The sequence below is a fragment of the Dermacentor variabilis genome, chromosome 9 (assembly GCF_050947875.1).
Source record: "Dermacentor variabilis isolate Ectoservices chromosome 9, ASM5094787v1, whole genome shotgun sequence".
Lineage (NCBI taxonomy): Eukaryota > Metazoa > Arthropoda > Arachnida > Ixodida > Ixodidae > Dermacentor > Dermacentor variabilis.
This window is the reverse complement of record NC_134576.1, coordinates 128492375-128517853: the sequence shown is the minus strand read 5'-3', so window position 1 is coordinate 128517853 and position 25479 is coordinate 128492375. Positions and strand designations below refer to the sequence as shown.

The 25479-nt window shown below is 50.2% G+C and overlaps 1 protein-coding gene across 4 annotated transcripts in view; it reads left to right on the top strand.

Moving 5' to 3' along the window:
• LOC142557465 (putative receptor-type tyrosine-protein phosphatase mosPTP-1) overlaps positions 1-25479 on the top strand; it is a 241324-nt gene that overhangs the window by 8558 nt on the left and 207287 nt on the right. For 2 of the 4 annotated variants that reach the window (XM_075669338.1, XM_075669335.1), the window contains exon 1: positions 10307-10773. The exons of 1 other annotated variant lie outside the window; for it this stretch is intronic. In XM_075669338.1, coding sequence (XP_075525453.1) covers positions 10614-10773 — 160 coding nt within the window. In that variant the 5' untranslated portion in view covers positions 10307-10613. Of the gene's footprint in view, positions 1-10306; positions 10774-25479 lie in introns of those variants that run through there. One more of the 4 variants, XM_075669339.1, reaches the window with a different exon arrangement.

Here is a 25479-nt window from a genome sequence, read left to right as displayed (position 1 = left end):
TCTACGCTTTCGGTGCTTCGCCCCCCCTCCCCCCCGCCGCAGGATGTCGCCTATACGGTACGGCATAGCGCGCGCAGACGCCGCGCTGTCCGGCGCCTATGAGGCGACGCGACCCACCTCGTGGGCGGCGGTGTTACGGCAAGGCGTTGTCGTTCTTGCCGCTGATGCGAGCGCTGAGGCGGCGAGTCCTCGTACGCCGACTGCTACGTGTGGGCTCTGCAGATATTGCGCCGCCGTTTTGAAGCACATATAGTGTATACTCGCCCGTATGGAGAGAGAGAGGGGAAAGGGAGAGAGAAGTGTCAGTGACTTTCGGAACAATCCTACTCCCAAGCACCACCGGTGAATGGTGCACGATCGTGTGTGTGTGGATATGTGAGAAGGACCGCACAATCAAGCGATGAAACGACGTGCGATAGGCGGTTACGTTAAATGGACAGCAAACAAACAAATAATTTGAGATGTAATAGTAAACCTTTAAGAAAACATGGAACATGTAACTTTGAGCTCTTTATTTTCTACATTAATAATCAATATATTAACCCGACATTTCACGAAAATATAGCTTTAAAAGCATATACGTGCACGATAAGTATAAACTAGTTTAGCGTATTCCCCTCGTAATCGTAGCTGTCCCACCTACGTTCTCTCATAGAAGTTAACTCCTATCAGACACCCCAAGATAAGGAAGACAGCGGCTTCGACTAGAGAGCGAATGAGGATAGCCAATATCCTAGTTGAAATTAAGAGAAAGAACTGGGAGTTGGTTACGTGGTGCAACGCGTAAAATGGATAACTGTGGAGGTTATTAGAAATAAAGAATGGGCGCCATGGGAAGGGAAACGCATTAGAATGCGGCAGTAGATTAGATGATGTGATAAGATTAGGAAATTCGCTGGCTTATATACAGGGTGCCCCAACTATCATTCACCAAGATCTAAAAATATACACATGCCACACAGCTGGACAGAACCAAGGGAATGTTATTTGCCGTCGCTTGGAAATACTCAGATTGCCTTTTGCGTTCCGCCTAATTACGTAATTAGCATCAGTTAATTAATGAACTTGTCAGATATTGTAATTAGATGAAAAGTCTCGATAAGAAAATTGTAGAGCAACATGCAAAAACTCCCGATACAGATTTCTGTCGCTCGATACGTGCTAGATAAATGTGTTTTTTCGAGCGTGAAAGCAGCCCGCAATACGCGCTGAATCGCCGCTCGACAGGCCCGCTTGCACATTAATTTCTCCGCGGCTCTTATACGCATGTCCCATCTGCACGGTTTCTCGCGGAAGCCATTTCCTGTCAGACATCTCGCGAGTCCAAAACAGTTGCTCAAAACCAAAAAAACAATAGAGACGGCCGCGGTAAGGAGCAGCAGGTGGGTATAGAGGCTCTAAAATATACGTGAGCGGAATGGAAAGACTGGGAATATAATGGAGATAACAAAACGACAGCGTGGGGAGGCAGTATAGTCGATGAAGGCTCGCGATAACTGCGCGCACTGTGCTATGCAGTGGGCGGGAAAGAGCCGTCGAGGCAGGACAACCGCGCGCATTCCTTCATGACCAGCGCTCGCCGGAAACTGTCCTCGAAGAAGCGGCACCACCGCACAGAAGCGGCGGTCTTCCAGCAGCCGACGCCCTCTAGTCGGGCCTTTGTGTGTGTGGGGGGGGGGGGGGGAGGGGGGCGAAGCCGGGGCCGCTGCATTTGGAAGAGAAGAAACGGAGGTCGTTGGTGGGGGACGCCATGTTTGGGGCAGTTGTTGGCAAGTCGTTGGCTCCCGGCGCGCGGTGCATAAGCGCGAGCGAGAACGCGAACGAGTCTCAATTGCCCCGCTTGCCTGTTCTCTCTCTCTCTCTCTCGACTCATTTCCGTTGTGTCTTCGTCCAAACGCCCCCTCGCCGCTCTCCCGAAATACGACGGAGATGCGAGAATCGAACGGGGCTGACGGCAAGTAACCATTTTAACGAGTGTTGTTCTCTGTCTCGGAAAGTGTGGTTCGTTAGGTATGCAAACGAGGCTGGACAGTCGCAGGAAGTTATAGAGAGTCGAATTCACGTACGGTGGGAGCTAACGTTTCGGCAAGCGGGCTTGATTTCGCCCTGGCGAATATATTTACACCCTCGCTGAAACGTGGGTACCGTGAGAAGCATTTCTTTGTTTTCCCCACTGTTAATCAGTTCACTGTTCATTAGTTCACTGTATTCTGTTTCACACGTATGCACGCAACGCTACGAAGGCGAGCAAGACTTCTCTCACTGGTCGCATGCGCTACCCAATAATAGTACGTCACAATTAAATAAAATGTATAAGTATGCGTCTATATAATTCGGATGTAACAGTGTCTCATACTTTTCTGTCGCAAATTAGGACGTAACGATTACGCGGAAGGCGCCGCAGGTCTCAATCCAACTACCAACGATCGAGCGTAGTGACACATTTCTGTGACCGTCGGCCGCAGCACACCGCTTGCGTTCACGGCAAAAACATAGTACGCCACATATTGGGAGCACGAAGATATACAGATAACAGGTGATTTGACTTAAATTAAGGTCCACAAATTGTAATTGTAGCGTGTGCAGTATTTTTTTGCGCAGAAAGCGTAGCAGATAAAGAACTGCCGAGAAACGCGCGGAAGTGAGAGTTCCACGACAGCACTACTTGCGTAGGTTCCGCCGCGTCGCCTGCCATTTGTAAAACGTAGTTACAGCAGTGTGTTTTACTCGTTTTTGTTAGCTCTCTACTTGTGCGTAGGTCCATCTGCCAAGTTCGTTGCGTAAAACCAGAATATGTCGTCATTAAGTCATCCAGAGCCTAGTTATCAGATAAAGTCCTCCTCCCCACGAGTCAGTACCACAGTTGGCTTCTATCATTTCCTTGGGCGCATTGTCCGTTGGCCGCACGCGGTTCTTACAACACGTGATCCTCTGCCACTCCACCACGTTGTGCATGTGCCATCGAGAACCCCGCACCCGAACAGTTGGGAGGCCGTGCTGTCCAGCTGGCACCCGCGTGGCCAGCGCAAACTGGTGTGGTGGTGATGGTCCTGGGAGACTTCTCTGGCCGCAGGAAGCCTGGGCTAAGGACATCCCCCGCCCCCACTTTTCTCCCCCCGTTCTGATGGCAGAAGTTGGAAGAACAAAGCCAGCTTTCGTTTTCTCCCTCTCTCTTCTTTTGCCGTCGAAAAAAAAGTTTGTTCCTCCCACTTCTCTGGGCAAAATCAAATCAAGTCCGCACGACAGGCCGAGAGCCGCAGCTGTCACTCACAAAGCCGGGCGTTCTTCTCTCGCCGGATCAACTCCGGGCGCATCGCCGCGTCCCCCGGAAGGCGTTGCGCGACGACAAACAATGCCCACGAGCCCGGCTCGTAAAGCGTGAACACCGCGTCCTCTCTTCGCGAGTCGTTGACGCCTTCTTGGTTGCCGTAACGCGGTCATGGCTCCATCTTCTCAAGAAGGACGCTCGGCGCACGTCAAGGCCGGGCTACCGCCGCACTCGCTCGCCGTGCGGCTAGGTCCTTCGTATTGTTCCGAGTGTGACCACTTAATTCGAAACCGCTCGTACAGGTGTGCTCCCTCGTATTCTTTTCTGTGATCCCTTCTCCCTGTATTGCTTGGCGCGAGAATTGATATGCGGTTCCGTTTTCCTTGTGGCCGGCGATAATGGATGCCTTGGAGAGGCAAATCAGTCACTGCTGTAATCAGCCTTCGGAGGAGTTTCGGGGAGGTGGGTGTCTGCTTCTTTTGAGACGCGTGAAATTGCCGAGGCGCGGCCGGTGACCCTGTGTGCGTTGCTTTTGTTTGCGAGCGTTGAATATAAGCCTATTGTTTCCGTTATCTGAAAGAGCATGGAACTTTCACTATATGTATTTATGTTACGAGGTCAAATCTATGGTTAATCGGATTAGACAAGTTTAGATGCAATGATATGCAACATGCACTAGCGAAAATTTTATTTTTCCCCCTGATTCATGAAACACAAATGTAGTTGTCACTGAGTATTGCTTTGAGGAGAGCAGTAATGAGTTTCACAAGATTGTAAGACGCCGCAGCACTTTAAGTAGTTTACTCCAGCAAAGGAATTTCAGATTATTAAGCTTGTTACTTCAATGCTTTTGGAAATATCTTCTCCCTATAACCGTTTACTGCGTTGACTGCTCTTGCCGACTCGGGCACTGTGCATTCATTAACTGCCTTTTGGGCATACCTAAAGCCACAAGAGCTGCTGCAGCTGCATTTTCTGAAGTCAGCCGGACTGAGTGACCCTCGGTGAGGAAGTCAGGATTATTACGGTTCTTCCGAGTCTGCATAATGTTTAAACTATGTCCTATATCATCCTCTTCGTCTACTTTTTTTACACTTTCCTTTTTGATACATACATACATACATACATACATACATACATACATACATACATACATACATACATACATACATACATACATACATACATACATACATACATACATACATACATACATACATACATACATACATACATACATACAAGAAGTTGCATGGTATCATAACGATGTCATAGCTATATGATCGTTCTTTTGCTGTGGCAAGTCATGTACCAGGCATCGCTTTACTAGTGCGAGTGCATTTGCATCTACTTGCACCCGTGTACACGGTGTATGAAAAAGATGTAAATTGCGACCACCCCGAGGTATAACATTTTTTTTTCTTCATTCATTCACACTTCTTTTCCAAGTCTGTTCTGTCAGGATCTCCGCTGTGGCCATTTCTACTTTCGGCTTTCTGGCGTCTTATTGAGACTAAGGTCATTCACTTGCCAGTCAGTTTTGTCTACTTTCGGCTTTCTGGCGTCTCACTGAGACTCAGGTCATTCACTTGCCAGTCGTTTTGTTCTTGGCGGTCGCTTTTTCCTTACTTGCGAACTCCTGCTCCAATTTGCTCCAACCTTCTTTTCTTCTTGTTGGTAGTTCTTCTTCTTCCTTTTTTTTTTCTTTTTCCCTGGTTTATTTAGGAGAATTGCATGGAACCGCGACCATTCATACACGCGCCAAGCACATTTCGCAAGGAGGCAGCCACATCTTCACTGCCGTTTTCTTCGTGTAGTCTCCTCGGTTTCCTTTTCGGGCCCTCCCATCGTGAATTTGTTGTAGAGTTTAGAACTCCGAGGAAGGGCCCACGACAATGACGCTTCCAACAACCGCGGAGCTCTCTTCTCACCTGTACTACGCTGCAAGAACATTCGACAGCGCCGAGGCCTACCCACTCGTCTCTTTCTTTCTTTTCAGTTTTTCGTCGTTCGCATTCACTTGTCTGTGGTCTTCTTTCTGTTTTTCTTGCCGTCATATTATTTTTTTTCATTTCATTTTTCTTACCCGCCTCTGCCGTCATTTTCAAGAACATCGCCTCGCGCTGCCTACTTTCCTCGCGCCGTCCGCCAACTACTCCATCAAGCCCGCATACGCGCACCGTCCAGTATAGCACACTGCTAACGAACTCGTAGAGTCGTGCCAGGAAAAAGAAAGGCCAAAAAAAGACCAAACTATAACACTATAGAGACTCGCAAAACAAGAGGCACTCACGCTAAGAGAAAATTACATCTCCAACGAAAGAATGAAAGAAAGAAACAAAGAAAGAAAGAAAGAAAGGAAGAAAGGAAGAAAGACTCGCGCTCGTTTTGTACGCTTGAGTCAGACCGACCGACCCCCGCTGTAGTAGCTCTCCGCGGGTTCACTAACGTGCGGTCGGTGATGGCGACCGAGATGCCTATCTACACCGACGTTCTTCATCGTGCTCGGCTCGAGAAGGTATACCGCAGGCCCGCTGGCCCAGTGCGTGCGTTTCTCAAGAGCACGGCCCACCACCGCCTGCGCGTTCGGGCATTGGACCAGCGCGCGTGCGCTGTAGTTTGCACGCCACGCCGAAGGTATACAGCAAGCGAGCAGCAGCATAGCGGCAGCACGGGGCGATGAAGGCAATGCACCACGCCCGCGCGTGCTTGGTGCATCACTCCGCGTGCGCGCCTTGCTGCGTCTTTACGGAAGCTTCTATCTCTCTCTCTCTCTCCCTCCCCGTCTCCGCCGCTGGCTTCGACGGGGCCGCACGCTCACCTCCCCCCTCCCCCCCCCAGCACTCCATCGCTATAGTCATCACCGCGTGTGCGTTCATTGTTAGACGCGCTCGGCCAAGCACGACGGACGCGAGGTGCGGGCGGTTCGAGAAGACGAACTCGAGAAGAGACTCGGGCACTATCGGCAGCGAAGCATCACCACGAGAGAGCGTCTCTCGTGCCCGCCGAGCGGTGGCGCTGTTTGCCGCCGCGCGCACACGTGATCGGGGGTTTCGGAAGCGTGGCGGCGGCCGCTTTTTTGTTTGTCGCAGTTATTGCTTCGCTTCCCCACTGTGTTGGCGCGGTTTTTTTTGGAGAGTTTTCATTTCGCGGTTCGCGGCGCAACGCCGAAAACGTCGAACTTCCTGCAGGGACTGTTCTGTGGGGCTTATGTGACTTCCGGATCTGACGAAGTTCAGTGTTGAAGCTTTTGCGCACCGCAGTCGTCAATCCTGTTCATTGCCCGCCACTATGTGCTTCGACTTCCCTTTAAAAAAAATTCATTGCTTACCTCAATAAGGTGATGAAATCTTATAGCAAATTTCGTCTGTGACGTCACCGTACGTCATTTCCAACAGCCTTCTCTATCCAATGAATGAATGAATAAAACCTGTATTTGCGGAAAGGATGGCACGATGGCCAACAATGTAACTTGTGCTCAGTGGAAGCAGTGCTGGACAAACTACTCTCAAAATCACTACGCACTGAGGCCACTGGGCGAGTTAGCCCTGACTATAGGCTCTCAGCGTTTGCTCGCTTCATGGCCAGCCAGTTCTCGATTACTTTAAGCAAGTGCTTTTCACTGCGAGTTGCCGTAACAACCTTGCTAAACAACAAAAGCAAGTGGTATACCTCCCTATAGCCCTCTTCCTCATGGCAGAAGTGTCATCAACGATGATAAGATAGAAGTTTTGAGACGTCAGTCTCTTTGAAATAGTTATATTATCGAACTTCTTTCGCGCTAGCTAGCACCGCTACGTTGATGCACGTAGAACGTCAAATAGTCCATATTCTCTTTTTCTGTATTTCATATGTCTCTTCGCAGCATGCCAACGTACAGTGGGGTCCGCGTTTAAAGAAGACAGATCAATGTACGGGTCTCGTTTCTCAGCACTCCAGCTGCAGATGCCGGCTGAAGATGTATGTCAATGCACTGCGCATGCGCTTAAGGAGGTGTTAAGGCTACCAGCCGCAAGTCGGGTGCACCCGTCAAAGCCGAGCGCTTTGTCAGAGGAAGACATTCGCACGTACTATAGTGTGACGCCTTTCAAGACAAAGGACGTATTTGTGCTCAGAATGCACAAGAACGTCGTAGGCCAGTGTCACGCTCTGTTTTGCGGGAGCATTCGTAGCCTCCTATCTCGTAATAAAAAATAAAGAAAGAACAAACACGTAACGTTCCGTACAGCAACATTTCGCCGCGTCCTTCCCTCTGCTTTCAATCTTCTCCGCTCTGAAGCGCCTCTCCTCCATCGGGCGTATCATTCCTGATCTTCTAGGGCGTATACGCACCCTCGAGCATCATGATCTGAGTGACAGTTAAGAGCGTCTCACTAAGGGCAACGGACGTACGTTCCACTTCCGACCTCTCCGCCCACCCCGTGCAACCACACTCTCTCCATCTCCACAAAGCAGCGCCGCCGCCTCCCCGACATACGCTGCTCTTGATTACAATTAACGGCCTTTCCAATTACGCAACGACGAAATCCCCCCTTACTCAGGGGCCCTTTAACTCTCGCCGACTCCCTCTACGGCCAAGCCATCTTCTTTCCTGAAGGGGGGGGGGGGGGGAGCGGGGAACGCCCAAGTGGCTCCGTAGTGGCGCCGGCGCACTATCAGTCTCCCACGCGAAGACACTGGCTTCGTTCCCTCTGCGTGCCGTCCCAATTCATGGTTCCCCTCCTCTGTGCTATGTAAGGAATTGAAGGGGGGTGCGGAGTGCTCCTCACACACATAGACTCATCTTAGCTGAGCGAGACGACGACGACCCGTGAAGAGCCGCATAAAGAACAAAACCCTGCACCCCCGTCTAATGGCGTCTGCGCTGTCGTCTGCTCCTTGCTTTGTCTTCATGTTGAAGTCCATTTTTACTGTTGTAGACGTTCCTTTCCTTCGTTTCGCGTTTGGTACTACGTGCTAACTTGCATTTAGCATCCACTTGTTATGTCTCTTCGGCAGAGCAGCTGATGTTCGTAAGAAGGGAACATTATCTTCAAATTATCTTCGAAGACAGACACTCTTTTTCGCAAGGAACATGGTTTCACACTTTCAATTTGATACGCAGATGGTACGTTGCCTTCTGGAGTTAATTGTCCAATGGAAAGAAGCTCAGGTCCTGCGTATTATGGCACTACGTTAATGGTTCGTTTATAAAAGAATGACAAAAGAATAGGTGGATATAAGAGGTGGTGGTTACAACATCTTTTTTGAAAATTATGCCGTGGCCTCAGGGTGTCCCCTGTTGGGGGCGACTCCCTCGGCCCAAGTGACGATCTTCAGTTCTTCCCCGAACTTGGTGGCACTTCTAATATAAGAGAAGGACCATCTAAAGACGGTCGAGCGCCATGAAATGGTACTCAATAAGCCTACAAATGAATGCCGTTCTGGAAGAATGTTTCCTCTCGTGGAGAAAAGAAACAACTTGGGCGAAACGTAAAAGTTCCTCATGCATATGTATACAGTCATGTCTTATTTGAGTATCGATCAAAGGTTATTCCCATGATACGCATTTTGAATACAATTAAAGCAACACTCACGCGCCAGTGTAAGCTGGAGCTGCCGATAGCACGTTGCAAACACGTTCGATGTGGCTTCTCCTTAACCCTCTCAAAATTTTTATAGAAACTACGTTGAGCTTCTGTGGATTGTGCGTTGATCTCAATGGAGTTATTGCTGAGATTCGATTGCGAATCCCATTGCATCATAAAACCCGTTACATCCACCGATGAATCGAAATGCATGCATGATTTTTGCAAGGTGTATGAAACTGCCTTCACGTTTGCGCTGCAGGGAAGAAAAAGGGGTCAGCGAAAAACACAAGGAGTATATGACGTCATCGTCCCATCCCTCACTCCGTTGCAGCGACTCTCTCCTTCTTCGTCGCACCAATTTACCCTTTCATCTCGGTGTCTCTCTCTCTCTCTCTCTCTTCGCGCCGCGCCGTAACTAAGTGGGAAAGGCAGAGACACCGAGCGTGCGACGCGCACAGACATGCTTGCACGAAAGAAAATTTTTAAATAAAGAAAGAAAAGAAAGCGTCACGAGATGAGGAGAGACCGTCTGGGCGGCGTGAACTCCGCGGTCCGCTATTTTTGGAGCTCCGCCACTCGTTCCCGCGGTGTGAGCCATGGCGGAGGCGAATAACCGGCGGCCCGTGACTCTTTCTTGTCTTGAAATTCGGCCAAGGGGACAGAAAACCCTGGGCGTCTCTGAATGCGCGTGTGTGTGAGCCCGCGGCCCGGAACCGCAGTGTCTGAGCCAAGAAGAGCGCGCAGACAGACCGTGCCCGGGGCTCCGACGCGGAGGGCCGGCGTGTTTCTCTTGGCGAGCTGGCGGGACGGTTTGGAGACCGACGCCCGGCGGTGTCCTGCAGTGTTCGTTCATGCGACGCCCCATAAGACCCCGACGACGAGCACAGGGCGGAAACCGCCTTGCTTCAAACTTGGCTCCCTGTGCCTGGGTGCGTGTGTAAGCTGGCGAACACAGGACGACCGCATACCTGAAGCCGAGGGAGAAATTACCTGTGTGCCCGGTTTTGGGGAACGTACGCTGTCTTCCCCCTTTGTGTGCTCAGTGTTCAGGTGTTTCCGGAGCCAGAACATTGGACGTAACGGATTTCGTATTCCCTGTGCCTTGATGCGTGCGTGTACCGTGAACACGTGACTGTCGTATCGTCAGCTGTGGGCGATTATACCTTACGGGCCGTGTCATCGCAGAAGCGCATACCCTGTTCTTGCCCTTCGCTTGTTCGGTGTTGACGTGTCTCCGGAGCCAGAACTCTATAGAGCAGTCTCGGATTCCGTGTTTGCGCATTCTTGCGAAGGCGCGGTGAACCGCTACGCATCCACTGATAACTGTGTCACGAACTTTTATCGCCCTCTCAGTGAGACAAGACTTTCGCGAGGGTGACTCAGGTCGAAGATGTACGCCTTCAGAGCTTCGAGGACGGCGGTGATCGCTGACGTCGAATATTGCTGCTGACCGTTGGATTTAGGTTAGGTTAGGCGTTAGGCGTTGCTGCCGACAGTTAGGTTCGACTGTCAGGTTCCACGACAGTGCGTCTTCGCTTTGCAGCGCAGGTTTAGGCGCACGTAGTTTACGAGATCCTCCATGCGCTGAGATTTCCATGAGGACTGTTTGAGCTCTTGAGCGCTCGCCGCCAGAAGCGTTCGAACCGTTGTTACTCTAGGCTCAGCGGAAGCTCTAAAGCGACAAAGGCGAGGTTCCTTGCGCTTGACATTTGCGAGAGCATGACACGTTGCGCGTCTGGTGATCTGTCATCGACGGAGCCCGGCAGGTGTGCGTGATGCGTTGGTGTCTCGTGGTCCGTAGTGGCCGTGGCTGTGTCTCGTGCAAGGGCCGCCGTGACTTCCTCGACATGCTGCTGGAGCTGATGCTGCTTTCCCTGGAGCGGAGCATCAAATCCGTGGCCGTGCTCGCTGCGCTGGGTTACTTCAATCAGAAAGGTAAACCGCGCGGCCACGGCACACCTGCGTTAATTGGACTTTTTACGCGGCGCAGGTTTTGTTCTTTCTTATCCGCGACCACACCCGAGGAAGAATTCGCTTCGCGTTTCGATTCGTATAAGCGCTGCTTGACATTGGCTAGCCTCCTTGTGCCCTGATCTTTTTGGGCGTGAGATCCGCTTTTACGAAACCGGTTTAGTCAAAGAACTTTGTTAGCCTTTGTTTGGCAACACTTTAATGATGATCGCTACCATTTTGCAACATCCCGTAGACATCTTGCAGCATTCTCAGTCATCATGTTCAGCCTCGTCGTTTCCACTGCAGAACAAAAACAGGACAAAAGCCTCTCGCGGAGATCTCATTGATTTGTTAGTAAACTGATGATTGTTGGCATTTCTAAGATTTTTCCGAATGCGATGGCTAGACTCGCTGTTTCGTAGCGTAACAAATGACGGGTCTGCAACAAGGCGATATAGAGAGGCACATATTCTAGTCCGTGTCTTCCTCGCAACTAAACTGTCCACTCTTACGCTGCTACGCGACGCTTCTAACCAATGCAGCCACGATACGTTTCGCCAACCGTAGCCCCCGTCGCAACACTGGTATCCGTCCAACATTGACTGTAGTCATCCTCGGCCTAATTAAGTTCATGGCTGGAGAAAATTCACTCGCGGGAATCTCGCATCCACTGACCAGGGAACGCACATTATGCCCTCCACGTTAGTGATCTAATCACTCGTTCTGATTATCTGCTTTCCTCGTCTGCGGTTTCCTTATCTTGGTATCCATTCTCACATACTCAGTGAAACACTGGCTATTTGTTGTTCGACGCAGCGCATGGATTTCCCTACTCTTCTTCTCTCACCTAATATCAACTACAGCGTACCGTCAAGTCACCATTCCCTCCCCCTCCCCCAACTCCCTAAGTTCTAGGCTACTCTGTCCAGGCCAAAGCGCTATTGCATGCGCAAGGTCCACAAAAGACTTATTGCTCTTTTTTAAAGGAAACGGGACTGTACTAATGCTTGTTATACTGTCGGTGAACATTACTCGGCGAGTATGTTCGCACTGACAGCCTCTTTCATTTTTTTTCTCTCTCTTTCCTCCTTTCCGATGCACTGTAGGGTAGTGAACCTGACGAGGCCTTGGTTAACTTCCCCGCCTTGCTTCTCTCCTTGTAATAACTGACGTCAAAGCGGCAGCAGCTTTTGCAATTAAGACAAGGCTTTATCAGAAATACGGCGGGTTGCTTATCAGCGCACATGCTATGAGCTCAAAGGGAAGAACATTGGTGGTGAACGCGATATCTGGCCAATTCGTGCACTTATATATCGCACTTCTCCTCCTCTCCTTTTTTCTTTGTAATTATGCTAGCTCTCACAGCAGGGCGCCCAGCAGCGTCCCTCATTGCGCAATTCACTTCCCCTTTATTTAACATTTGGTGACACATGTGACGCCATTCGCGCATTGTCGTTGACAGTTCTTGCTAAGCGACCTGTTCCGCGAACGCGCCTATGCCCTCGTTGGGCATACGGAGTCCCCGAAGAGCGGCTGTTGCCGGCATTTCCTCCAAGCTGTCGCAGGCCTTCCTCGCTTGCCACTCCATCTCTTCGGGGAAGAGCGCATATACAAAAAAACCTTGCTTCGTCCCGTTCTTCTCGTTGTGTAAGCGGGTGTACGGACGACGCTACGCAGCGCCACGAGCGTGCTCTTTCTGTATAGACGTTCTCGGAGAATAACTCGGAGACCCAGGAGGGCAACTCGGCTTGTTCACCCTGTGTGCCGTGAATAATGGATGTTCGCGCTGCCGACGCTCCAAGTGTCGGCGCGTTCGTTCGGCACGCCGCTCTTTTTCCGCTTGCTCTAAAGCGCGAAGCATGCGGATGCGTTGGACCAATGGTTCCCATCCAGCGGACGGGGCGACCGACGCTCGCTTTGCTGTCTTTACTTCGATCGTTACAGACGGTGTCGTCTGTCTCTTCTTCCCTGAAGTATATGTGCAGTTGTGGGCGCCGGGCTTGTAGGTCTTTTTTTGTTGTTTGTTCGTTTGTTCGGTATGTATTTTTTTTTATTTGAGTAAGTTTTCATGCGGCTCAAGGGGGCAGCCAAATGAAACAGTGCAGGCCTCACAATACACAGACACTTAAGCCTAACTAACCCAACAAAAAATGCGATGCAAGCAGGCGTGCGCAAGCATGTACGCATTGTTTCGTGCGAGTGCTTACTCTGTGAACATTTCTTTGCAGGCGTGCTGGTAGCTGCATACAAAGCGTACGAATGACGTTAACTATTGCGAATGTTTTCTTAGTCGATGCCTGACGCGGCACGCTTCGGTTCCCGCTTGAAGACATCCACGAGCTCTTTTGGTTAAACGCTAGCCATTCACTATTCCCGAACCTTCGTTAATAGGAATTCTGCTATTCTGAATTCCACGGAAGATCGCTTCTTCAGGATGTGGCCATAGAGTGTTCACTTCAACTTAGTTGCTTCGTCATATAGCATTACCTACTAAAGGACGGCACCACGAAAATAGAATCGTCTCACGTCCTCTCATAGGAGAGAAAAAGGTGGATGCGCGTCAGTTTGGCTTTGTAAGTTCATCACCAAAGCCGTCCAGTCAGCCGGCTATAGCCCCAGTCAACGAGCCATGGCGCAACGAATTCGTACGAAAAGTGCCTTACCTCCGTACGCCCCCGTGCCCGTCCTCATAGCAGGCTCCACAATTTGCCCGCTTACGGGACTGGAACGAACGAAACGGCCGACCCAAGCACCGCCTGCCGCGAGCTTAGCATCGTCTGCTACACACAGCGACGCGTGGGAGTCTTCTGCTTCTTGTCGTCTGTTCTTTCCTATATGTCTTCTGTTCGTCTTCTGCTTCTTACCTGCTCTTTTCTCTATCTCTTCTTCTGCTCATATTCTGCTTGTTGTTGTCTGCTCTTTCCTATATATCTATTCTTTTGTCTGGTATTTCCTTTATCTCTTCTTCTATTCGTCTTCTGCTTGTTGCCTTCCGATATTTCCTATATTTCTTCTTCTGTTCGTTTCCTGCTGTCTTTGCTAAACCTGAAGGAAACAGCGCTAGAATGTAGATGGTGTCAAGAGGAGACAAACACATTCCGTCTGCTGTCTTCTACTATGTACAATACGCTGGTCTTCATATCCATTCTTTCACTGCGGGAAGTTTTTCTCAGTATTTCTTTTTCCTGCTAACCTGACCCTTTGCTTTCAGCATCGACAGTTTCGTTGCTGTGTCTTTCAATGCAGTTTCTTACTTTGTTTTCCTTTATTGGTATGTTAGGAGATCATTCTGTCTTCACCGTGATTTCGGCAGCAGTCCAGTGCTGTTGTTTTTTACGGTTCAAGCGAGCTGCTTCTTCCAACTCTGACGACGTCTCGCTTGGAAGCACTCTTCCAAGCGTGACAAGCCTCCCATTTTTTTTTTTTTCCTCGAACCTTTTGTCTTTCAACTTCGTCTTCTGTTTCGGGCTTCAGGTCTGTTTCCTGCCTCGTTAACGCGTGCTCGGGGCTTTACGTGCAGAGATGTTCCAGTGGCCGACGCTTCACCCGGGAGACCGGAAATGTCCTTCTCTCTCTCTCTTGCTCGGTCTTTGTTTCCCTCATATTACTGTTTTCCTTACTCGGCACTGCGGAAGCTGAAAATTAGGCTGTTCTGCACGAGTCTTCGTGTTTTCCTTCCTCACCGTGACTTTGCGTATACGAGCGGGTGAGTGTGGGTGTGCGTGCGTGCCGAGCGATTCTTATATCACCGCACACACCGTCTACGTTATTACGCAACGCGCCATTCTGCTTATGCTTCTTAGCCAGACGTTTCTGGGTTTCTGGTCTTGTTTTGTTTGCCCTCTGTCTTCTGCTCTGTCTATGCCTTCTGCTTCTTCTTTATCTTATCTCTTCGTTTCTGGATCGCTGCGGCATATGCTCGCTTGGCGTGGCATCCAGACCGTGCCTACGCTCTTAGATCAAGAACCTGGGGATGAGCTCAGCGCTGCAAGCGATGCGAATCTGCGCGAGTTCGTTGGCTTCGCAGGGCTCCTACGCACGCGATCGATGAGCAAGCTGAAGTTGCTAGCTATGTTGCTACGTTACGCGCCCGGCGTCAAGGTATGGCGGTTCTTTGGCTCAGTATTGCTGAACGCAAAGTTCAGTGTGCGAGTTCGGCCGTGTAGTTCTGTCTGACCTTTGTTGCACGCGACGTATGCATACGAAATGTTGATTCTTGTTCTTCGAAGAATGAATATTGCGCAATTGGCTTCGGTACGCGGCCGTCGTAATGCTGTCTATAATGTGCGCAGGCGTGCCCCATATTATCAGGGTAAAGGCTTGCATTTCCGATTTAGAACAGTGTCATACAGTGCAAGGTACCGACATGTTCGCAGTTACGTTTTGATCACTGCGTATATGTCAAAATTGAAATTTCCTCACCCGGTAACTGGAGTAGCCCGCCGGATTATCAGCCGGGCCAACGTCTCCAGCTTCTCATAAAGTCAGCGTCTCTGTCATATTCTTATTCCTCTTTTTGTTGTTGTTGTTGTTGCTCTTCGTTAATACTGGAACACTGTAAAACAATTCAAACCCTCAAATTTGAAAAAGGGTGTAAATGTTTTCAGAACTCCAGCTTTTACGCCTTTTTTGTGCGTAAGGGTGTTCGTTGTAGATCAATTTGCACCCTCATTCACTTCTAAGAGCGTAAATTATTTCACAGCGCACTTTACCGTTAAGCGCAGAGTTCTGGGAACAGTCGGCCCGTAAGAAACCACGCACGCACAGACGCACGCACCTTTGGGCAACCTCGTCAGGCGGGTAACGCGATACGCTCACACAAGAAAGGCTCGCCACGCGTCTGGGCGCCCGCCGAGCTGCACACTATCTCGCGGAAGCACCGACAAAGAAAGAAAGAAAGAACGATAAAAAGATGGCGGCGAAAGGCCAGCGCCAGGTCACTTTTCAGCTTTCACCGCACGCTCGCATGCAAGTGGCCGCGGCGCCCAACGCATCTCCGCGGTCTTCCTTTTGTCGTTTCGTTTCGGTTTTCGCGGGGGCTGCTGCACATTGCAGCTTTCGTTTCTGCTGTAGTCGGTCGCCGCAGGCTCGCTTCGTATAGGAGAGGCAAGGCGCGCCGCCGGCTTTAATAAAACGTTGCCCGCGCACGTCGCATGCGAAGTCGCGAGGTTACACGGCGTGCGAGCGATCCGCTTCGTGTGTGTACGCCCACGTGTTCAGCCTTTCCTATACTGCAGCAGTCTCTCTCTCTCTCTCTCTCTCTCTCTCTCTCTCTCTCTCTCTCTTGCGGCCGTCCGTGGAGTAAACCTCCTCGAAGCAGGGGCAGGCCGGAAGACGCGTTCCCGCGACGCCGCCAAGCACTGCTGCCAAACTCATTAACAGAGACGCCCACGCGGTCCACTGGGGCACGTGCTACAGAGTCGGAATGCTATACAGCGCGCGGGCTTGCGGTGTGAGCGTCCACTTCCGCAGTGCGCAGATGGGATGCCGTCCGCGCATGCGTAGGCATGTACATACCAGGACGTACGCAAGCAAGCCGTCCGGTCGGTAGGCAGATGAGCTGGCCAGAAAGGCTTCGCGAGAAGCCATGGTGCGGGCGGGCAGGTAGGTGCGGGGGTGGGATTGCGAGTGCCGTGCTCTGTACCGCATCAAAAAGAAAGAAAGAAAGAAAGTCCCATGGGAATATAATGACGTATGGGATCTCGTATAAAAAATCTCTGTTTGAAAAAAGGGACGGGGTTTTACGTGCTAAAAATACGATTTGATTATGATGCATGCCGTGGTAAAAGACTCCGGAATAATTTGGACCATCAGGGGTTCTATAACGCGCACCAAACTCCAAGTACACGGATGCTTTCGCATTTCGCCCCCACCGAAGTGTGGCCGCCGTGGCAGGGATGCGATCCCGCGACCTCGTGCTCAGAAGCCCAACACCATAGCCACTAAGCAACCACGGTGGGTAAAAAAACCTGTATGTACCTATATATGTATACCACATGAGGGAATACCTAGTATGATATATGGAACATACGGGGATAAGTCCTATATGATGGGTGGGAACATACGAGTTTTCAAATGGCAACCCTGTATGTTAAATTGGAGTATTGGATATGGGCTTTTTTTTTCGATAGGGCATTGTAACTTCACCTCTTAATGGGGATAAGCATGTGAACACTTATGGAAAATTGGGGGAGGGATAAGAGAGATAAGGTGATAGGGTTTGGATGCAGAAGAGAGTCGCAGGTCTAAAGAGATGAACTAGAGTTTATCCTAATTGGCTTAGTTATATTAGTACTGAAGGTGGAGCAATTGAAGGCGCCGGATGGAGACGAAACTATAGGCCCCAGCAGCGCACATCGGGTGAGAGTAGTGATCATTATGTAACTCATTACTTAGCTGCTGGCTTTACTTATAGACTACTATAACGCATACTTAACTATACTGCGTTAAGAAAAACGCCGAAGAGCAAGGCAGCTATAGCCTTCAAACCCTCAGACGGTGCCAACGTTTCAACCAGCGGTCTCGTCTGTTTTGGTCTTTCGACTAAAACGAGCCTTCACGTCGAAACCTCCTTCTGCTGCACTTAGGCTTGTAGGTTCGCTTTTCTCTTCATAGTTCTGTTAATGCCCGTTTTCATATTGCAAGCACGATTCGATCCACCTATAAGCAGAACACCATTGCCCTTGGATTGACGGATCAGCTTTGTCGACGACTCGGTTTTGGCAGGTAATTGCCATAGCAATTTCGAGTAGTTCACCCGACGTCGATGGCCTAAAGCGACGGCATTGTCACCGGATTGACACTGATGCGCATGATCGCGTGGTCATGGTCAATTGATGCTTTCATCGCTCGTCGCGCGTACTCACACAGAACGCAAGTGGCAACGCAATCCACCTTTCAATCTATCCAGCTTTCACGTTCTTTGCGACTGGACACGGTACCTGGCGCCGCGGCATTATAGCGCATACGGATGCCGAGGTACGGAGTTCTCATTCATTCGTTGTCCACAAAGACCAGGGCCTTCTGAAACGCGCTGTATGTATATACTGTATACACTGCGTAGTGAAACCCATCTCCTGAACGACGGAGCCTCTACGTCCGCTATAGCAGGTACACGCTTTTTTTTTTTTTTTGCGCGACGCCTAGCGCCGAGATTCGACGGGTCCCACGCAGGCGCTCGTGCAGAGAGATAGTATACGCGAGCGAAAAGACAAACAAACAGACCCCACGCACCACGGAATGACGAGGGACCAGAGCTTGTTTCCGTGTCCCCTGCCGTTTGCGCGCGCGCGCTAGCTAAAACAATTGCGCTTCCGAATGCATAAATAGAGACGCCATTCCCTGTATACACTACTACTACGTAGAACGTGTGTTATACTACATTGCGAGGCCTACCCCGAAACGGGCGCCGTTGCGAAGTGTATATCACCGGCGGCGCCAGCCGACTGGCACCAGTCCGTCCGATTAGCGGGATTTGTATTCGGGCCAGCGCTCTCGCCCGCTGCCCAGGAGCGCGCGCGGCCGGAGAGGAGGAGGAGGTAGGGGGAGGAGGAAGCTATGCAGGCCGCGCAGGCGGAGAATGCTTTTGTGAGTCGGGGCGCGCTTGCGCGCCTCTCCTGTACCGTGTTTCTTCTTCTTCCTCTCGTTTGCGTTGTTATACTCGCTTATTATGCCTCGCGAAACCGCCTCGATCTTCTTTGATCTTGATTCCTCTCTCTCTCTCTCTTCCTCTCTCTGTGTGTTTTGTTGTTCTCTTCTCCCCCCTCCCCTTTTTTTTTCCACGCGGAAGTGATAGCCGAGGCCCGTGCGACGGACGGACACGTCGCGTCGTAGGCGGAAATGGATGGCACCGCCGCAGGTGCGATACAACAAAAGCGGACCGCCTCACAACCCCCGCCGTCGTATAGCATGTATACGCTTGCGGAATACGTATATGCGCGCATGCCTTCCCTGTAGCACCGCGCTTTTCTCATTTGCTTAGGCGGTGCACGCTTGAGGTCTCTGTATAAGGTCCGCGCGCCCGCTGTTGTTTTGTAGAGTTTTATTGCGATAGGGATTGTACTGACGCTCGAGGCGCATTCCCGGTCGGCTGTCGGCGCCGCCGTCATGCTTATGAAGCGCAAATGTTATACAATGTTAGAACATTTAAAAAATGTATAATATGTAAAAAATAACATGTAACAACACATGGAACACATAGAACGTACAAACATACCGTAAATATAACATATAAAACAACATGTAACAGCACAACATGTAGAACATACAAACGTAACATAAATGTAACAAATAAAACAACATGTGACACAACATACAGAACATATAAACATAACATAAATGTAACATATAAAAAGCGCAAATGTTGTGCGCGAACGGTTATGAAGACGCTCTCACAAGAGACGCGGAGTGTGGTTGTGGACGCACGCGCGCTTCGAGCGTCTATGGGGCTCTTCGCAGTCGCAGTGAAACGACGAAGCGACGTGGACGCACCGTCAACGCTCCAGCGTTCAGTCCGCTCGGTCTGCAGCTTCCGCTCCAGGCATGAGCGTTGTACGCACGCTCACCGTGAGCGTGCACGCTCCACACATAGCGTGAGCTGCTGTGCAGTTTGCACTGGTCTGAGCGGAACGGAGAGTACGTAAACGTCAAGCCACAGCGACACCCGATATGTCCACGATTAGCGCTGACTACATACACGCCGACGGTTTCCCGTCGCTCTCGCCTCGGTGCATCGATCGCCGAAGGCCGCCGCGGGCTGGGAGTCGAACCCGCGGCCTCGTGCTCTGTAGCAGCACAGCGTTGTTATTCTTTCCAGGTCTTGTCGAACGTGTGCTCCTGTGCGATATGTCTCTTTTTTTCACACATTTCGCTAAGTATATAGAAAAACATTCTCAAAAAGCTTCTACGCGCGTTTCCCCGTCCGCTAGGTTAAACACGCAGCTCCGAACGTCCTCCGTATAACTAAAAGGCGCAAGGCCGCCAGCGTCTCTCGCCGATTCCTCGCGCAACCTTGTGGATGCATACAACGGAGCTATATAGGCACGATCTCGTCATGGCTACCGGCTTCGAGTAACCACGCAGGCGATTTTGGGGGCAACTACGAGAAGAATGAAGGGAAGAAATTAGCAAAAAAAAAAGAAGAAAAATAGACGAAACGACCGAGAGAGAGAGAAGGGCCGAAGAAAACGGGCCGCAGGCCGCGGGGACGAACGGCGTGAACTTGGCGGCCGCGCCACCGCTTCCGTGGACGTTAGGCCAGTCACGATACCGTGACGCCCCCGCCGCCGACGGCCACCGCCTTCCTACTACCGCTGGATGTACGTGCCGTAGGCCTCAGGAAAAATAAAAAAAAATAAAAAATAAAGAGCGGTTCGTGGATTGAGCCGCGAACGGGCGGAAGAGGAGCTACAACAGCGCAAGGGTTGATGAATAGAAGTAGGGGCGTGGGTGTTTTCTTTTATGCACCGCAAGAGGGAGTGGGAGTCGGAGAAAGAGCGCACGCGGCGTGGTGGCTGACTAAGACGCCGAAAACGGTATTTCTCCGCGGGACTAGCGTGCGGCGAGCCGCGCTAAATGATCCCGCGGAGGGAGAGAGGGTGTGCGATGCGTCCGTCGGTCAGCAATGCGGCCGACCACGCCAGGTTGCACTGTATGACGGCATCACGTGGTTTGGACGCGCGTGACGGTCCGTTTTTCGGGAGCGAAAGGAGGAAGAGAGCAGGGGCGTTGACTTGCCAGGAGTTGTCCAAGCCGGAGCATTGCGGGCCTGTTTAAGGGAACGCTAGATAAGTTATCTTATAGGGATTCTAAAAAGCAAGGTTGCAACCAGCCGACCTGAGATAAGGTTATGCGGAGGTCGGTGGGAGAAGCCTTCACTCTGCAGTGGACATAGACATGATGATGATAATGATGATGATGATGATGATGAAAAAGGGACGTTGAATCCCTTGTCACTGGTGAGGTATTCTTTCTTTCAAGTATTTTCTTTTTCTTTCTTTGTCGACAAGTAGGTTACTTTTACTAGCCGAGAAAATAAAGAACAAATAAATTTCGCGCTCAAGCTGCAGCGCCAGTACGACAGCGTGACATCGGAGATGTCCAAATATATTACTATTTTCATGCTGTCGCCATTACATGTAATCGGAGGCTGCCGGCTCATATTTTTCGACGTTTGTATAGCTCGTACTCTTTATCAGATCACGCTTGGCTGCTCAACAGTCCTTTCAGGACTCGTCGCTGGGCTTCACGCATCTAATCAGGTGACCTGTAGTAAGGATGGAGGAACACCGGGTAGTGTCCCCCTTCCCACCTTTTCCCGAAAGTTCTGTGTACCGAGGATACCTGGCATAAAACGACGAATGACAGCACCAGCCTGCCCCGCGCCCTCTTCCCCCGGTCCATTTCGAGCCACCTTCCCTCCGCACATGCCCCCCCCCAAAAAAAAAAAAAACAGAACGAAAACTCTCCTGGCTACGTCACTGGTATTCAGATGTGTGCGAGTGATACGTAAGGAAAGGAGAGGAGCTATTTTCTGTGCTTCATTTTCGATGTGCCAACGTCTCGTCATCAATCAATCAATCAATCAATCAATCAATCAATCCTTATCGAGCACAGAAGTTGACGAGGACATTAGAAGACAACAACGATGGAACGCAGCTTGATTTGTTCTAACAGTTAACTACCTATTCTAAAAGTGACACCAGGAATGTGGGGAGTGCGTAAAGGGAACAGAAAATGTGTCAGTGTTTCTATGCCGTATCGTGCTCCACAACCGTAAGCGAACAACGTGAGTGCTCCTTATCGTCTGCATTCGATAAACTGAGTACTATAAGCCCCTACGAGGTCCGCTCGACGAAGTGCAGTATCGCAATTCAAAATGGCAAATTACGCCTATTGAAGCGCGGCGTCGGTGAATCAACGAACGAAGCTCGTCGCAACAAAACGCCAGCGCGTGTGTATTTTGAAGCCGAAAAAAAAAAAAGAAGAAGACGCGCCCGCGTCCCGAAATCACAGCTCTTACGATGCGCGCGAGCCCACCGTGTAGATATACGGTACGCCAGCGTCCGACCTCGTGTTATATTCGTTCCGGCTAGCTCGGCCAGCGAGCACGCGATGGCCAGGGCCCGATAAAACAGGCGCGCGAATGGGAACATTGCTTCGCATCACGCAAGGTCGCGGTACTCTTTCTTTTTCGACGCATTGTGGCCAGAAAAGAAGAACGGCCGCAGTGACAAAAAAAAAAAAGAAGAAAACTAGGAAAGAGAGAGGAACGTTCGGACAATCTCGTTCCGGATGGGCTGCCATATGTATGTAGAACACGCAGTACTCCACGCCCAGAGAGCTTGTGGTCAGCGCGGCTTCGAATGAGGAATGACGGGACACAAACACCACGCACGCGCTCGCACGTAGCTAACACGCGAACAGTTCACATAATGAAAAATAAAGAAAAATAAATAAACTGACATGCGTGCAAGCACAACACAATCACGCAACTAAGCAAACGTACGCACGAACGACCGCAACAGTCACCACCTCTTTCCCTCCTCTCCGACCCTCTCTCTGTCTCACTCCCTTGCTATCTCGTTCTCACCCATTCACTCTCTCCCATTTTTCGTCCCTCACCGACGCAGGTGTCTGTATGTGGCGCTACCCTCACTCATTCTCTCCCTAACCTTTCGTGCATTCTTTCCTCTCCCTTGTATTAGCGCTCTCCCTCTCTCAATCTCTCTTATCTCACTCGCTCGCTCTCTCTCCCCCTGCTCTCGCCTCGAATAGAAGCACGCAACCATGGGTGCGTGGTGGTTTATAGAGAAAGAGGCGTTCGTATAATAGTACGGGTGTTTGCGAGGAAAGTATATATATCCCGTATGCGTCGCGTACAATGAGAGGCGTATGGACGTGAAAATGAGCGGTGTTTTGGGAGTATACCGGAATCTCGACTTTTTCTCTTTCTTCTTTTTGGGGGAGGGGGCAGCGCGGAGAAGAGGGGAGGGGGATTGGTGAATGGAACGCCGCGCGAGGCCTTCCCGAGGCATTCACGTAGAAACTTCCTCTTCCGGCCAGGAGAATACAGAGCGTGCTGCATATATATATATATATATATATATATATATATATATATATATATATATATATATATTGTGTGCTTTTACTTCAACCGCGCCCAGTATTTATTTTTTTTTTTTTTGCTTCCTTAAGTCGGTTGCAAGAGGGTGTGACATTGCCCGGCGTATCTGTATTCGCAGGGCAGCGCTGCAGTGTAATGGAACCGGGAAGAATTGTAGGACGGAGGTTCGTGTAGACGGCGCGGATATCGGGGTGCCGTTCATGGGAGAATTGATAGAAATACGCAGCAGGCATTAAGCGAGCGAGAAGCAAGAAGGGGATCCCGGGGATGCCCGATTTCTTTCGTTAGGTGCAACCCTACGAAGAAAACGGGCAATGAAGTCAGAGAAAGCATGGGAGAAATTAATGGTTTTAATTGAAATTCAGAAATAGTCAGGTATACAGGTATTGAAGTTCGACGAAACGACACATTCCCCCAGCTGGCAGTCGAACCCACGGCCTCCGCGTTGCGCGCGCGGTTCTTAATCAGTTAAACTACCGCCGCTGCCATATCGCACCTTCTTAGGCATTTGCGTACTCTGTGCAAGATAAGGCGCTGGAAGTGTTAGCCAGCACACCTCACGGATTACCAAGGTAGAATTGGGAATATTTACCGAGCCATGTGTGCTATAATGTGCTTATTTCTGGGTTTATTATGTGCGTTTTTATAACGTCAAATTATGCGTTTGTTTCACTTCGTTGTTGCTGTTCGAAGAAACTTGAAATTTTTTGGGGAGGTTGAGGTTCCTGTGGTACTTAAATGCCTGTTACTTATATACGACATCGCAGCAATGTATGCGGGAAGCGTGTATGGTATTAGCTGACTTGACGAGGCCTTACACCGCCGATATCGCTTATTTCCTACAAGCGTGCCGCCCAGACGTTATTTTGACAAACAGTATCCCGCGTATACAGCAGCTATTGTGGCCGGTAAGATGTAACGAAGATTAAATGATTGCTATCTATCATATATGCTTACGTGGGCCATCAAGAACACGCCTTCTTCAGATGAGCAGGTCGAAGCAAAGCATTGCTATCCCAGACCGCGCGTAGTTTTTCTTCACAGCAAGGAGAAAATGAGGGTCGTGAACCAACGGCCTCCAGTTTGTGTTGCGCGATAACTGCATGACCACACTGGCTATGAGTGTCTGCATAGCTCTAAGCAAGACCACCACCTCGACATAATGTTTGAATTGATTGACCGCCACCCCGACATAATGTTTGAATTGGTTGGTTGATTCATTGATTCCGACATTTGTTTTGGTATCAGTATACAGATATCGCGAAACTTTTCTCGCTGGCCCTTTGCCAGCGTGCTTTTGATAACCAAGGCAAAATGACGTGAGATTCGATAAAGCGAATACACGAGTGAAGACCACTGAGGAGCTATTGCACCCTCACACATGGCGCGAACGTTCGCTGCTTTCTGTAAATTACAGCGAGCGATATTGCATGCTATCACAAAAGTACAAACAACTGAGACTGGGGTTTGCAAGGCCGGAATTGCTATAGCGTTTGCTCGCGGATTTCGCGCTATAGTATTCTGGAAACAGCGATATCTGCGACGAGAAAGGCGACGCAAATCGTAAAGGCGAGAAAAGATGGCGGCGCGCACGGCTTCTCAGATATGCGCGGTATACACGTATACGTACTGAGTTCGTACATTCCGTGCCTTTGTTTATTGTTTTTTTTTTAAACTGTTGTTCTTGATTTGTCGTGGTCGTCGTCGTTTCGTCCAGCCTTCGCCTCGTTCGGGGGGTTCCCGCGAGAGACCACCGCCACCGTTACGACGCAGCAACGGCGTATAAAAATGGAAGCTGCCTACACTGGGCTATCAGAAAAGAAGAGAAAAAGGAAAGATAGGAAAGAGTGTGACCAGACGAGAACTTAGTGAACTGTGCTGAAGAAGAATTCTTATTCGAGTCGTTATCGCCTTGGCGTGCGTGTTTCGTCCCTCTTCACGGCCCACCTCCGTTGCCGATTGTCTCGGTCATGCTCGTGACTTTCTCACCGCTCTCTTAACGTCCCTAGATGTGTATTTTTTTCTGTCTCCTTACTACGGGAGCTCGTTGTCACCTTGTATAGTAGTAACACGAGTTCGAGTTCGTTCGTCCGCAGACAGCATTCCTTTTATTTTTATTATTTTTTTTCTTTCTTTAGAGACTCCTAGTTCGTGCCTCCCCGTGGGATCGCGGGTTGTCGTTCCGTGCGGCGAGCATTGTTTCCACGCAGAAACAGGCGGCGATAAATGTTTCGAATCTGGGTGACCGTCACATGGAATCGGGGGACGCCAACGAGAAACTGGGACGAGTCGGTCGCGAATAAAACGGACTTAGGCCTCAGAATTCGGTCTTTCTTTTCCTTTTCTTGTAAAAAGGGGCAATCGTGTACGGTAGATCGGTGGGGTCCGTGCTGCTGTCCCGTAGCAAAACGATTTGTGTGTATCTCCAAATCAAAATGGTCGCCACGACCTTGATCTTCGGAGTCCGCGAGGAAGGACTTAAATAGTGCCCTTGAATGTAGCGCGTAAACGTGAGGTTCTACATATCCCGGTGCTCGCAATGTCACAATGTGGTGGCAGAT